Source organism: Anas platyrhynchos, chromosome 3 (assembly GCF_047663525.1).
Source record: "Anas platyrhynchos isolate ZD024472 breed Pekin duck chromosome 3, IASCAAS_PekinDuck_T2T, whole genome shotgun sequence".
Lineage (NCBI taxonomy): Eukaryota > Metazoa > Chordata > Aves > Anseriformes > Anatidae > Anas > Anas platyrhynchos.
In genome coordinates this window covers 114,532,814-114,548,069 of record NC_092589.1, presented here as the reverse complement: position 1 = coordinate 114,548,069, position 15,256 = coordinate 114,532,814, and the positions used below count along the sequence as shown (strand labels likewise).

General features: G+C 42.5%; 1 protein-coding gene across 1 annotated transcript; it reads left to right on the top strand.

The window, feature by feature from the left end:
- Nucleotides 1-1,977: 1,977 nt before the first annotated feature.
- GLYATL3 (glycine-N-acyltransferase like 3) lies at nucleotides 1,978-6,779 on the top strand. The gene is made up of 5 exons (XM_038177766.2): nucleotides 1,978-2,267; nucleotides 2,719-2,838; nucleotides 4,015-4,135; nucleotides 5,110-5,236; nucleotides 6,112-6,779. The coding sequence occupies exons 1-5, from the start codon at nucleotides 2,190-2,192 to the stop codon at nucleotides 6,533-6,535; spliced, it is 870 nt and encodes a 289-aa protein (XP_038033694.2). The 5' UTR covers nucleotides 1,978-2,189; the 3' UTR covers nucleotides 6,536-6,779.
- Nucleotides 6,780-15,256: the final 8,477 nt, after the last annotated feature.

The window sequence follows — 15,256 nt, the reverse complement described above, 5'->3', positions numbered from 1 at the left end:
GGGATTGGTTTAATGATATGGTTAGATGTGTTTGCATGGTGGTTTATTGCAAACTGTATGTAAGATACTACACATTTTAGCATGCATGTGTCTCCTTGTGTCCCTGATTCAGGACGGCTCTCGGGAAAATGACTAAACTTTTTGTACAAACTAAATCTACCCAAGAGTCCTGTCTCCTATTTGGTTGCGGAACATCCTGGGTCACTTTTGTGACACCTGGAAGCTTCTGAAACTTCAGTTACTCAAACCTTGGCTTCAGGTGGGTAAGTCACAAACCTCAGATTTCTTAAGATTTAGCAGGGATATCAAACCATATCCCATATCAACACTGCCTTGTGCTCAAGTAAAGCATCTTTCTGCATCAGCTGTCCCATAACACTTTCACGTTCCTTATTCCATAGACTCTTCTATACCTTGTGGTATAAGTTATCAAGTCCTAATCAAAATGGCAACATGGGTTAGCATCATCAAACTGAACTGAGGAATTAACAAAATGTCAGGGTAAATGAGTGCTGCCTCAAGTGATGCCTGGGGCTGTGTACCTAGGTTGATTCTTCTCTCTGACACATCTCTGTTTAGCTCAGGTTCTTAATTCCCTTATGCTATGAAGTTTAACACAGAGAATGAGAAATGACCACTTTAATTTCACTACCACTGAGAATGTTAATTATACATATATGCAAGGCAGATCATTCATTGTTATCAGCACAAAGATTAAATGTCTTAATGAAAAAGAAAAAAAAAAAAAAAGAAAAAAAGTGTTCTTGCTGGAGCCTATAAAACCACAGAACGGGTGAGGTTGGAAGGGATCTCTGAAGGTTATTTGGTTCAGCCCTCCCTGCTCAAGTACTCTTGCGCAAGCCTTTTAATAGTTCATTAATTACGCTTACAGAAGGTGTAGCTGGTTCTGGTTTTTATTTCCATGCTTCTCAAGGGAAAGAGAGAATTAAGCTTTTGGATAAAGAAAATTGTATTTTAGTTTTAAGACTCTGTTCAAGGATGCTGTCTTTCCCCATGCAGAAGCAGCAACAAAGTAAATGAATTTTACTGTCTCCTAACTTCAAGCTTATTATTGCAATTTAGAAGGACGAGCTACAAGACTGAAAGGTACGTGATCTGGTGGTCTATCTGTGCAATATTTATTTCCAATCTGAAAGTATTTCCACACATTGAGCTGTAGGAACTGTCCTTTTGTAAATGTAGCCATGTACTCAACTCATGCCAGTTCTGCTTTTAGGTATAGCATGTACTGACACAGCACTGTTATGACACAGAGGGAAATTTTCCTTTCACTATGGTGAAAAGATGTGAGTGTGAGAGTAAGAAAAGCAGATATGCACATGTGATCAGAGAATGGGCTTCTTTTTTTATGTTTGGTGAAAGAGGACAAGGAGCAAAGAGAGATTGATGCAGCATAGGGAGATGTTTTTTAGATGAGTTGAAACACATTTAAGAGGTAGAAAAGAGGCTAAAGCATGTGGTACTTCTGGAAAGCCTTAAGATTTTAACTCTTTTCTTGGTCTCTTACTTAAGATAAAATTCTTTTTTTTTTTTTTTTTTTTTTTTGCTTCTCTCTCTCTCTCTCTTTTACAGGCTGTAGCTATGTTGTTTTGTATGGGTTGGTTTGGATTCCCAGCAAAACTGGAAAGAAAGAAAATGACCAAGGCAAGGCAGCTGTTTCCCATGTAGGATTTGTGGGTGTCATTCTCGCAGTATCTCCTGATGAATTGTCCCAAATCACAACCTAAAATGTTGAAGGCTGAATCAACATGCTACTCATTACTAGTTAGTAGCTAGTAAGATAGTTCAGTTATACCTAGGCTTAAAAAATTGGTGGTAAGTGGTGGTAAGGATTCCCTCCTCTCTCACCTCCCTGTGGTAGTTTTTGGTGGCAGACATATGAGAAAGATGTCTTTGTGAACTTATCTATAACTGACCTGGCAGATGTTGCACAAAAGCTGGTGCTGGATAATAAATTACGCCCGAGATTTTCTGACTCCAGCTTCTGTGAAACACCATCCCATCTTGCTTTTCTCTTTACATCCATCTTCTGAAGAAACCAGGGACTTGTGGGAGCTACCACATTTTATGAAATTAGCAGGTATGAAATTACTTGTTACCCAACACTGCTGCTTTTCTGAGTGACTCTTACACCTCATGTGTGTTTTTCAGGAAGCTTTGTAAGGAAGATGTTGGTGCTCAACTGCTCCACAAAGCTGCAGATGCTGGAGAAAATGTTAAGGTGGAGTTTTCCTGTGTCCCTCAAGGTAACACAGCACAGATCTGTTCTTTTCTGTGGTACTTCCATCAGCACATTGGGACATTTATCTGAGAATCAATATTCTGGGGAGAAGGTTGTGTTTCTTCTGGTCTGACTGATAGCTGCTGTTTATATGACTACATCTGAGATATCCATGTGGCCCTACTTACTGAACTAAATCTATGTATTTAAGAAAAGAAAGGAAGAAGCAAACCTGTCCCTCCAAATCTCCAATCTCCTCCAGAGTAATTAAGATTGCCATAGTTACACAATGATTTATCTTCATGATAGATAATGTCTGATGTGAATGTGTCAATCTATGTGATAAATGTGTGTATATGAAAATCTAAAGGTGTGCTTTCAGCTCTGTGTTGCTGGTACATTCCGCAGTTTATAACACAGGTGCCATATGAGTATGTCTCAAGCTGTCTTACTTCTCTTGGATTTTCATCCTACAGGTTTATGGAGCTGTGATGAACATCAACAGAGGAAACCCCTTCAGGAAGGAGGTGGTGGTAGATTCATGGCCAGACTTCAAAGCTGTTATCACCCGTCCCCAAAGGCAGGTACATATACATGTTATTAGGTTTGTTTCTGAGAGCTTTGTGAATGCGGAGAGCTTTATCTGGGAAGCATGTAGCCAGAGAGGGTGGGAACCATAAAATGCAGGTAGGTGCAAGAGCAAAGCCCACTCCAGGGAGTGCTGCTCTTTCCTGAAGCAAGCTGACTAGTGACTATAGCCTAACCAAACTTATCTGTGAAGTACATGCTCTAAGTAATTGTAAGCATCCTGATCACACTGACTGCAGAATAACTTGCACAGCTTATGCAGGGACATATTTTACCTGCACTCATGGCACTTGACTGAGCCTTATCAGGATTCTTTTGTCTCTCTAGCCTTTGTACAGGCAGACAGAAAGAAAGAGCCTTAATGAGCCTGTGATGGGGCAGATACAGCTACAAAGTGAAGGACGGGTCCTCCTGGAGTCCAGAACAGGCAGTGCTAAAATGAAGCTGGGAGAAGCCTTGCCTTAGCCCCCTCTGTTCACCATTATAAAACAGTCTCTGAGGTGCATTAATTTGTGGGTGCCTTCCCAACCCCAGGCTAGGAGACAGGCTCCTGTTGGTGTGGTCTCGCATCAAGTACTATGAGTGCTGCCTGTTCTAGATCCTTGGCATGCTGTCTGGGACAGCCAGTGCTCCTAGGCCAGCAGTGCAGGAGTCAGCACAGGTCAATGATGATCCCCAGGTTTGGATGTTGTTGCCATCCTGTTCTGGAGACTGAGAGGATTTAACAGTATTGACGTGCACTGACTGTGCTATTTCAACTCAGGGCAGAGAACAGGCATTGCTGCTATTTTGTTTACCAGAACATGTGCAGTCTAAACATGTTGATGTTGGTTACCAAATAACACAGTGTGGGTGTTGGGACAACTGGTAGAAAAGGTGGGTTTTGAACAATGAATTCAGCAAGAGCTTCAAGAAACTGCCACCAGGCCTAGGTTATTGTGCCTTGGTTATATAAAGGCTTACTTCCATCGCTGCTTTCTGCTACTTTTGACACTATGGAGAGCAATAGATGTTTCTATTACTAAAACCACCAAGGAAGATGTCCTATTAAAATCCACTGTGAAGCTCCAACCATTTGATGGATCTCAGGGGTTACTCTTCAGTGAGTTTGGATTCCAGTGTGAAAGGCGTGTGTGTGGAAAGGAAGGAATGTTTAATTCTGTGTTTTTTCTCCCCATAATAAGACAGATGACTTTGACCATTATACTAACGCACATGCAGTTTTCTACAAGGAGCCACAGGCTTACCAGGAGCTACTGGAAAACACAAATGCCATCAACTGGGGGCAAATTTTTCAGATTCAAGGTATAGTCCTTACTTGGTTTAAAGGAAACAGAATGGATTAACTTGTTGGTTTAAAAAGTCTTAATGGAGTATGGATCCTGCCATTCTGCTCTGCATAAAGCTGTTTTGTACTTATACAAAACACAAGTTCTAAGCTATTGCTTTTGTAGGATTTTTGTTCGTTTGTTTGTGTTACAGCTCAGACTGAGCTGAGCAGTAGTTAATGTGGTAATTAGAAGTCTAATGAGAGCCCGTGCTTGGAAGCTGAACGCAGACACTGCTGCCTGCTGAGGCCTCACCTTGGGCACTTTGTGTGTTGTTGGGCGGCACAATCTCAAAAGGGCATAAAACTATTAGAGAGTGTCCAAAGGAGGGAAACAAAGACAGTGAATGGCCTAGAGGGGAAGGCGTGAGGAGCAGCTGAGGTCCCTTGGTTTGTTATGCCCAGAACAGAGCAGGCTGAGGGGAGGCCTCATGGCGGCCTGCAGCTCCCTCATGAGGGGAGCGGAGGGGCAGGCGCTGAGCTCTGCTCTCTGGGGACAGCGACAGGACCCGAGGGGACGGCATGGAGCTGGGACAGGGCAGGGTCAGGCTGGGGGTTAGAGAAAGGTTCTGCACCCAGAGGTGGTCAGGCACTGGGACAGGATCCCCAGGGCGGTGGTCACAGCACCGAGCCTGCTGGAGTTCAAGAAGCATTGGGACAATGCTCTCAGACATAGGGTTTTGGGTGGTTCTGTGTGGAGCTGGGAGCTGGATTCAATGATTTTTGTGGGTTCCTTCCAGCTCAGGATATTGTATGATTCTACAATAATGTATTTATTTAGAATATATGTATTATGTATTACACACACACATATACATGTATATATTTGAGTGTATTCTATAATTTTGGAGATCTCAGGTACATGGCTAGTTCTGTAAAAAGTGTAATAGTGGACTTTATTAAAAAAAAAAAATTTTTTTAAGTACCTCAGTGTTCATCTTTGTAAACCCAGGGCTCCAGGATGGAATCTGTGGAATATCCAGAGCTGTTGCTTTATCTAAGCAGGTAGATGTGAAAGCATCCTCCTTCCGGATGGTAATCCACTCAGACCCAGACACGCTGCCAGATGTCCAACTTCAGTATGTCTAAGGACAACATATCATTTATCAATGTCATTACAATATATTTATAGAAAGTATATTTACATAACAAATAATAGGAAGACTGCTAGGCTTTCTCTTTGACTGGGTTAAAAATCTGACCGAGGAATTACTTGCTAAGGAAATAATTAGAAAGTTAAAACTGACCGATGTCATTCTTTTACATCTATCACTTTTGCAGTTTTATATTTCAGAATAGTCCCCATCCCCTCGTCTCTGGATGTATACATGAGCTCCACAGGCCTCCTTTCCTGTGTCATTTCCTGTGCTCCTTAGATTTGGCAGATAGATCTGGGATTTCCAAAAAATTTGTTTTTCACAAGAGTGCTTTACACAACTGCTTGAAACTTTCTAAGTTTTCTACATTTCTTCTGCCAGTGAGATTTGTCTGACATCAGAGCAGAAGAGCAGGGGAACTGAAGGCTCCATTATTTCTTGGGATAAATTTATAAGTAGTGGATTCAAAATCCAGAGAGACTCTGTGGGTCTTGGAAGATGCGAGACTGGAAATCAAACCCTTTCCACTCTGTGCCAGCTATATGACGCTGGGGCTACTTGTCTTCCTTAACAATGTTCACTTTTTCTGTAAGGAATAGGGCATCTCTAGAATCTCTAGAATGTGTTGTGTGGATTCAGGAGCCTGTATAAACAAAGACCTAAAATGGAGCATCCTTCCCCTCTACAGTTATTCACAAAACTCCAGCCTAATGAGCTCAGGTCTCTGAGTCCCCTTTCTAATATAGACCTGGAAGCCCATTCAGCTGGAAAAAGTGGTTTTAAATCTAGTGTAGTATTTTGGGGAGTGTGAGGCACAGTTTTTTTTTTTTCCTAATCTATTTTCTGTACTCTCTTAGGATGGATCCTAAATTCACCCTGGCTTACCTGGACATCTCCCATTCCAGCCTGCTCAACAAAACCTGGTCGAGAGGAGGCAATCCGAGGTGTGAGAAGTACCTTGCTAACCTCATTTGCTCCTTCCCCAGTGCCTGTGTCTTAGATGACAAGGGGTATCCCCTCTCCTGGAGCCTGACAGACCAGTTTGCCACCATGATTCATAGTTATACTCTTCCAGAGCATCGGAGAAAGGGTTTTAGCAGACTTGTGACTACCACTTTAGCTAAGAAATTACATAGCTGTGGCTTTCCAGTACAAGGTAATGTCCTGGAGGCAAACCTGCCACCTGTATCATTGCTGAAAAGCATGAAAGCCCAATTTCTTCCCTGCTCATTTTTCAGAGTGATTCACACACCTTTTCAGTTTCTTACCAAACCTCACTAATAACCAAACCTCACATACTTCTGCATTCAGACAATCTTTTGTGTGCTGCAGGAGCACTTTGGTGGAATTTAATAATCTGGGTGAAATCAAAAATCTTACAGCATTAGTCTAAAACCAAATGTAGTAACCGCTTATGACTTTTTTGCTTAGAGGAAACTGCTCATGGAAAATCCAAAAGACTCAGAAGTGGTTGTAAGTTTAAAAATTGTTTTGTAATTAAACTGTAATGGATATTCCCATTGTACTGCTTCTGACTGAAGAATTAATTATTCCTTCTGTATAACCATTTTCTGGGATATCTGCATCACAATACTTGGATGTCTCTAACCCCGTCCGCCTGTCTTGGTATAAGTCCTCAAGCCTTTCCTTTCCCTACAATGGCCTAAGAGAAATTAATATGTGAAATTAAAAAGCAGGGAAATCTACAAGGAGAAGTCTGAACTACAGAATTTTTTTTTCCAGTCTTTTAGAGAGACAAATCTGTCTTCTCTCTCTTGTTGTTGTCAAGAAATTCATTTTTCTGACCAGTAACTCTTCAAAGATTCATGAGAGAACAACTGGCATGTTGAGAATTTTCTTGAACCAAGTGGATCCTACAATGGCAGGAAAGCTTTTAGCTGTGTGTGTCCTACCCTTCAGTGGTGTGTACTCTGGGCACCCTAGAGCTGGATGAAGGCAAAGCATTAAAGCATAAAGTGTCTGAAGTGAGGTGAGGACTAGGAATTAATGTCACTGCTTCAGAATCTGATTTTATTTCCAAATACATCTGAAGACTGAATTCCAGAAACATTGACAACTATTAGTATTTCCATGTATTGTATAAATTACTGTTCTGGGCCACCTCTTCCAGCACCTAGATCTCAGCCTGAGAACTGTACCAAAATCAGATCTCTACTGGGAAATAGGACAGTGAGAGATTTGTTATACCACTCTGGCACTCAGCTGTGATCTGGAGATAGACTGTGTTTTCTGTTAAACCAGTGTACTTCCAAAACTCTGTTTGGATCCATCTGGATCCAAAGTTGGATTGTATAAAGCCCTGAGGAGCCTCGTCTGGTTTTGTGTCTGACTCTTCTTTGACCTCCTGCAGTCCCTTCCAACTCAAATTATCCTGTGGTCTTGTAAGGAAGTGAATCTACTGGCATTCAAGTTTTGCACCACAGTTTTGTTGCATTTTGGATTTGAATGGGTGTGACTGGAAGCAGGATGCAACTGTGAAGAGAATGTGTGCCAAAGGTTTCTGCATTCTGGTGAATTTACTGCACATCTCTAGTATTTTGGGGATATCTCTGTGCAAACATATGTCCAGCACTGCTGGTAAAGTTCCTCTTAGACCTGATATGAGCCAGTCATTAGATACATAATGGGGACTATTAAAATTTAGCAATAGGTTTCTGCTTATCTACTGAAATGGAAGGGGCCATGATTGCAACACCTCACATGAATCTGGTCCAGAATAAAATGAGTCCTATTTTATTTTGAAAAGGAGATTAACTAAAGCCTGAGGGAGAACCAGTTTTGGCAATCCCTTCTGACAAAGGAGAACAGAAAGGTGGAGTACAGACAAAGGCAGAACAAAGAGTCCAGGTGTTGGAAGGGGACCCTGTAAAGCTGTTCAGATTTATTTGTGAATTCAACTGGGGAACGGATCAAAAGAGATAAGACAAACCATGGGGGGAGGAAGGGAACAAAGATTTTAGGGTTTAGCCTGCTGGAGAAACAAGGTCAGGTTTGTCTCTTGACTTGAGAATGAGCCAGGAGCTTCAGGAAAAGGACCTTAGAGAACCAAGCCTATGGAAAGGCTCTGAAGGGACTCAGGAGGAATCTTGGGCTTGTTCATTATGTTTTCTGCCTATTCTTGTACTAACAGCAAGGGTGCCCTTAGTCCTGAATAAAAGTAATTTTTCAAAGTAAGTGGGTTTCTGTGCTGTGAAGATTTAATGCAGCCAGCACATACCTGGGAGCTGCATCATAGAAAGCAAGAGAGGAAAAAGTGCATTATCACAGAATCACAGAATCACAGAATTTCTAGGTTGGAAGAGACCTCAAGATCATCGAGTCCAACCTCTAACCTAACACTAACAGTCCCCACTAAACCATATCCCTAAGCTCTACATCTAAACGTCTTTTGAAGACTTCCAGGGATGGTGACTCCACCACCTCCCTGGGCAGCCTGTTCCAATGCCTCACAACCCTTTCAGTAAAGAAGTTCTTCCTAACATCTAACCTAAAACTCCCCTGGCGCAACTTTAGCCCATTCCCCCTCGTCCTGTCACCAGGCACGTGGGAGAACAGGCCAACCCCCACCTCTCTACAGCCTCCTTTAAGGTATCTGTAAAGAGTGATAAGGTCGCCCCTGAGCCTCCTTTTCTCCAGGCTGAACAAGCCCAGCTCCTTCAGCCGCTCCTCGTAGGACTTGTTCTCCAGGCCCCTCACCAGCTTCGTCGCTTCGTATACACAGATCCAAGGGAAAGTTCAGTACATCCCTTGGTATATTCCCTTGGCATATATATATATATGCCTGCAGGTCAGAGAGGGGATAATGCTTAGGCACATCCATGGGCTAATTACAGTGTACCTGACAGAATGGCACTAATGGAAGGCACCTCTTCTTGCTAAATCTTTGTCTGAAGCAGACCTTTTGCATGAGAGATTTTGAAATACCAGCAGTTCCCAGGCTAAAATTATGAGATTTTCTAAAATGAAAAGAAAAAAGTGGATTGAGATATTTCATTTTTCTAAAATTCAAATATTTCACTATTATTTTAGCTTTTTGCATTTTATATTGCATTAAATATGAGAATGTCACTTGTATGTGCAGTGCAATTTGAAACAACATGCAGTGTATATGAGTCACTCACACACGTGGCTTGCAGATATGGTTTCAGAAACCCCAGCTATGACTGTACTTTATCAATTTTTTAAAACTGAATATATTTTTTTGAGAAAAGTCAGAATTCCTGGCAGGAGAGAGCTATTGGCATATAAGAGAATTTCAACAGGATTATAGAAAATTTAGAATTGCAGGAAACCATAGTGTTATGTTAGTGAGCAGGTGCACAGATGTATATACTCCTGACTCAAAGGCAGATATGGGCTTAAGGCAGCCTAGCATTTTAGGATATTTGAATATACCAATATTATAATTCTTATCTTAAGCTCGGTTAAGTTCTGCCATTTCCTTTGATAAATCCAGGTTTCTACCTCTAGATTCTACCTTGTTCATTCCAATTACACCATTTTTACAGAAGCTTTGGAGATCTTGTAGAAAGTGAGAATAATTTCCAGGTACCTACATCCAGTGTTTGTTTGATACAAAGACAGAATATAAGCATTTGATAAGCAACAGCAAAACCTCAGCAAAAAGCTTGAGGTGGTCATACAATGTAGGACCCAGTCATATGAGAGTTTCAGGTTGCCTAGGAAAATAAAGGTCATGGAGCAAAAAGCAGGGTGAAGGTCAGACAAGATCCGTGACTTGTAGTCCATTAAGTCAGTTTAATAAACATTAAACTAGTCGGCTTTAATGATACATTGGGATTCAATGGGCTAAATGTTGCAGTTGGAGCTTTCAGGAAAACAGGTGTGTGTTGAACTGGAAGAAGGCTGATCTAGGGCCACAGCTGCCAGCAGATGGCGTGACACGGTTGTGAAATGAAGACAGTTGTGAGATGGACCGAGCACTTCATGCTGCAGTTTGGGTGGTTAGCACCTCTTCTAACTAGCTCCAACTCCCTCGTTTGCTGGTACTAATCACCGAATTACAGAATCACAGAATTGTAGGGGTTGGAAATGAGCTCAAGAGATCATCGGGTCCAACCCCCTGTCCAAGCAGGTTCCCTAGAGCAGGTTGCCCAGGTAGGTGTCCAGACAGGCCTTGAATATCTCCAGAGAAGGAGACTCCACAACCCTGGGCAGTCTGTCCCAGTGCTCCGTTACCCTCACCGGGAAGAATTTATTTCACATGTTGGGGCGGAACTTCCTGGGCTCCATTTTGTGGCCATTGCCCCTTGTCCTGTCCCCACAAACCACTGAAAAGAGGTTGGCCAAATCCCTCTGTCTCCCACACCTCAGGTATTTATACACATTGATGAGATCCCCTCTCAGTCTTCTTTTCTCCAGGCTGAACAGACGCAGGTCTCTCAGCCTTTCCTCACAGGGGAGATGCTCCAGGCCCCGTATCATCTTTGTGGCCCTCTGCTGGAATCTTTCCAGGAGATCCCTGTCTTTTTTGTACTGGGGAGCCCAGAACTGGACACAGTACTCCAGGTGAGGCCTGACCAGGGCAGAATAGAGGGGGAGGATCACCTCCCTTGACCTGCTGGCCACGCTTCATTTTATGCAAACCAGGAACCCATCAGCCCTCTTGGCCACGAGGGCACACTGCTGGCTCATGACCAAACTGTCATCCACTAGCACCCCCAGATCCTTCTCCTCAGAGCTCCTCTCCAGCAGGTCACCCCCCAGCCTGTACTGATACATGCAGTTGTTCCCTCCCAGGTGCAGGACTCTACACTTGCTCTTGTTAGACCTCATTTGGTTTCTTCCAATACTGGAATACTGGTGATAGCGAATGAGGCCAAACTTCAATACGCAAAGACTTTAAAAAAAATGGAGCTTCTGACCACAGCTGAGTTTCATCATCCACCCCCTTGGTCTGCTTTGGTGGAAAAACGTGGCTGCCTTCATTAGCAGATGGTTTGAGAGGCGATGGCTGCCACCCTGGTGACTGCCCCAGTTCTGCATCAGCGACACGTCTGCAGGTCGCCCATCTCATCTCTGCTCCTGCTGCTTCCAGCCACCTTCTGCTGCCAGTGCCCCGTGTCCACCTGCACCTAAAAGCCTCTTTCCTGGCAGGGCCCGGGCTTCTCAGCATGGAGAACCGCTGGAGATTTGCACTGTGATGCTCTGGCGGAGGTGAAATGATGTCAGAAAAGAAGATGGAACAAAGAGCAACCGGGCCCAAGAAGTTAATGGCTGTGATGGGCATTCCCCGAGGATCAGGGGAGAAGGGGAAAGCTTTTAGAAGGAAGGCAGCTGAGAGAGCTGGATCTTCATGCTGCTTTCAGCTTTCAGAGTGGGGCAGGGTGGCAGAGTGCTGCGTGCTTGCTAGATCATGCAGAAAGGGGGACATGGGATCATGGTGTCCCTGCCTCAAAGGCTGTCTGAGGCACAGAGCACACATCTTGACCTCTTCTTCTGGGCTTGCCTGGAAGAAATCTGAGGTTAAGGGCAGGGGGGGAAAAAGCAGGAACTCTAACATGGGCAGCACTGCTTCCTTCACTATCGGTATTGATATTCGGCTGCTTTTAACACAGTAGGGAGAATCTCCCTGTCCAGAGGACACACAGTTAACTTCAGAGCAGCACAGATGCTGGAAATAATCTAATCTGGCCCTGTCGGTAGTTCATGGAAACCGGCTTTCATATTAGCATGCATGGGCAGGGGTCAACTCATATAAAGCAAATAAATATTTCAGTTCTGTGTTAGTACAGTGTAAACATAGGAACCCTGACAGGAACAACCAGGTCTTACAAACAATAAGCATGCAAATTCCCACTCTCTCAAAGAACAGCATCCTGTCAAAAGAGCCTCAGTTTTGCCCATTATATAGAAATGCACCTTCTCACCAAATTTTATAAGAATTATATTACAATAATATATTCTTATCTATGTATAAGAATGCTTAGGTAATAACTTTTGATTTGCTTGTTTTCAGAGCTTTATTTTATGGTTCTGTAACAAACCTGGGCTGAAACATCCAGGTATCTCCAGGATATTTTAGTTAAGGCCTGGAGTGCCTTATTCACCTGACTGATGTAAGTGACTCCTCTGTTTCTGTCACAACACCTGCCCACCAAGAGCTTTTTATCTATCTGTTGTTACATTAAAGCCCAGTTACAATTTGCAGACATCTGCCAGCACCACCTAACAGTCCCATAAAACAGGCCGTTCTCTGCCTGCTCCCAGCAGGAGGCACTCAAAAGAAGATGATGCTGCAGACAGGGAGGAGGTACCTTCTTTTGCTGGGTGATAACACTCAATAATCCCCTTCTGGGAGGACCTGAATAGCTAAGGAGAAAATGGAGCTGGTAAAGAGCTAGCGTGAGAAAAACACTGGAGCAAGTCAGAAAGCAGATCCCTCTGAGCTGAGCCAGCCCTTTCAACCTGCTTTTCATCAGTTTGGTCTGAACTGCAAATTATTTTCAATTTTTATTTTATTTTATTTTATTTTATTTTATTTTATTTTATTTTATTTTATTTTATTTTTGCTAAATGCTTCCCTCCTCAAGGGTGTCCTTGTGAGGTCATTTGACCTTTTTTTGGATGTGTTTTTTAAATGATGTTACACAATCTTGGATAATGAGCTGGCCAGGCTTTGTGGACCAACCCTCCTGCTGGGTCTGATGGATGTGAAAAAAATCATTAAAACATCTTTGTCATAAGGGTTTTGATCACATGAAGAAGATTTGGCATAAGGTTAACTCAGTGCATCCAGTTTTGCATGGAGAGTTTTCCCAATATTTACACGTAGGAAAGAAAGCACAGAGAAAAACATATCTCTGTAGAGAACCACGCTGGGAGGTGAATTGTTCTTTAAAAATTGTTCCTTACATTTCCTTAAGTGTATTTTTTTAATAAAGCTGTTTTCTTCATGATCTTTCATATATCAGAGTAAATTCAATACTCCCACTAGAAATGTCCCGTGGAAAACATCAGGATCTGTAAAAATGTTGCGGTTTGCTATGAGTTGTGCATGTCAGTGTTAGTTATGCTTTGCTGGATGATAGCTAAAAAGGTTGCATTTCTCAACTAAATGTTTTTTGTGAACTTTAGTATCTAGTGTGAGCTTATTAAATTGTTCTGAGTAGTATAATTTTTTTTAGTAATTTTGATTTAAAAAAAAAGTTTTTCATGCTCTTTTGAGATTCACCGTCTTCCAATTTTGATTGACTAAAATTATACCAGAAGATATATATTAAAAAAAAGGTTTCAAAATGACACAAAATCATAATATTGGATTTCTCATAGTGAATTTGTACATGGCAGCAATTACATTAAAAACATATTTGATGCAAATTTTACCATTGGCTGTCAGAATTGATCAAATCTCTCCACAACCATGGCATATGTAGATGTATGGTATGAATAATAGATGTTTAGTTTTCATATCACCTGATCCTTAAATCAGAAATTTTACTAGTGTGTCATCCCCTATGACAGAAATGTCAAATATTTGGCTGTAGAACAACTCTTGCAGACTTTTTCCAAAATATTACACAGATATATTGTCAATTTTTTTCAAATGATGAATGAGTCTTCTGAAATTACTAATTGGGGGGGGGGGGGGGGGGGGGGGGAACAAGGCCAGGATTTGGTATGGTGTATTGTTTTGGAAATTATTTTCTTCACTTCTGCAGTTATGCAATAAACTCGTGCTGCTGAAACGTACCAAAATTCACACCTGCCAGCATCTCCTGTGGAAACACAGGGGACTGAAGTGAGTGTATTTCAAAACCTACTTAATCTGAGCACTGACTAGTTTTAGTTCCCCATGCACAGACAGGGTCATTTCCTCCCTTATTATTTCTGTCCTCTTCCATGTTTCATTCAGTCGTTAGTTGTATAATTCCTCATGAACCCTGCTGCAGTACAGCAAGTGTTTTCCCACAAATACCTGTATAAAAAGCCACGCTAGCGTGGTTTTTACCCTGTGCTTTGTGTGCACAGACATGGGACACGTAGAAAAAGAGAGCACAATCACCTTGTATAATGTAAAAAATGTAAAAAAAAAAAATCTTTACAAAACTGGTAACTGAATAGTTAAGACTTTAAAGACTATCCAGATCAGAGCTATTGCTAAGGGACTTGGCATCAGTCAGTAAAAGCTTAGGAATACTGTAAGCGCCAAATGTTGCACATCCTGTATGAGCATCATGCGGAGATGCAGCTTCTGGCAGAAAGGAGGAACATCTCCATGCAGCATCCTTAATGTGTGTGCATTTGTGTGTGTGTGTGCTTAAGAGCCTCAATGTGTAAGACCAATTGCTAGTGACCGAATAGTCCTTTTTCCCCTCAAATACAATGCCTAGTGCTGTCAGCTAGCCATGAGATGGGAAAACCATGGGGCATACCACCTCTGTACCCTGAGGTTGGATGGCATCTGGCTGGAAACTTTGGTTTGGTGATCCTGATGCGCACTGAGTAGCTGCAGCTAGAAAATAAAGCTCCGCTGCTCTCCTGGACTGTCCTGAACACAGGCAAAGAAGCAGCAGGGAACAGAGTAGGGGAACGCGAAACCCAGGATTTTCCTGCCCCTTCTGCCCCATTTCTCTGTCTTGCAGTGGTTTGATGAGCAAACAGCCATTCCTCTACATGCTGAAATCCAGGACGGGCTGCATCGTGGCAATGGATGGGGACCCACTGCCATGATGATTCCAAAACTCCCAGGGGTTTATTTCCATCAAACTATGGAAATATGGCAGTTAGCATGGACTAGTTAGTGAGATGTTTCATTCCAGAGCCATCAGGCAGGTGGGAAATACTGGCCAGCAATGGCCAGAGCGCAGGAAACCCTTTTCTTGGCACAGCCCACGAGGAGGTGCTGTGGACTCGGGAACCGACCCGCTCACCTGCAGAGCAGAGACCCGGTGTCACAAGACCTTCCTATTTTTAACAGGAGTTTTCAGTGAAACTCAAAATACTTACGCTTTCTCTTTT

Bases quoted from the DNA above. Each gene is read 5' to 3' on its own strand.
- GLYATL3 (XM_038177766.2), top strand. From the start codon at position 2,190: ATGTTGGTGCTCAACTGCTCCACAAAGCTGCAGATGCTGGAGAAAATG. The intron at 2,268-2,718 runs GTAACACAGCAC...TTCATCCTACAG, and splicing joins GTTTTCCTGTGTCCCTCAAG to GTTTATGGAGCTGTGATGAA. The intron at 4,136-5,109 runs GTATAGTCCTTA...TTGTAAACCCAG, and splicing joins GCAAATTTTTCAGATTCAAG to GGCTCCAGGATGGAATCTGT.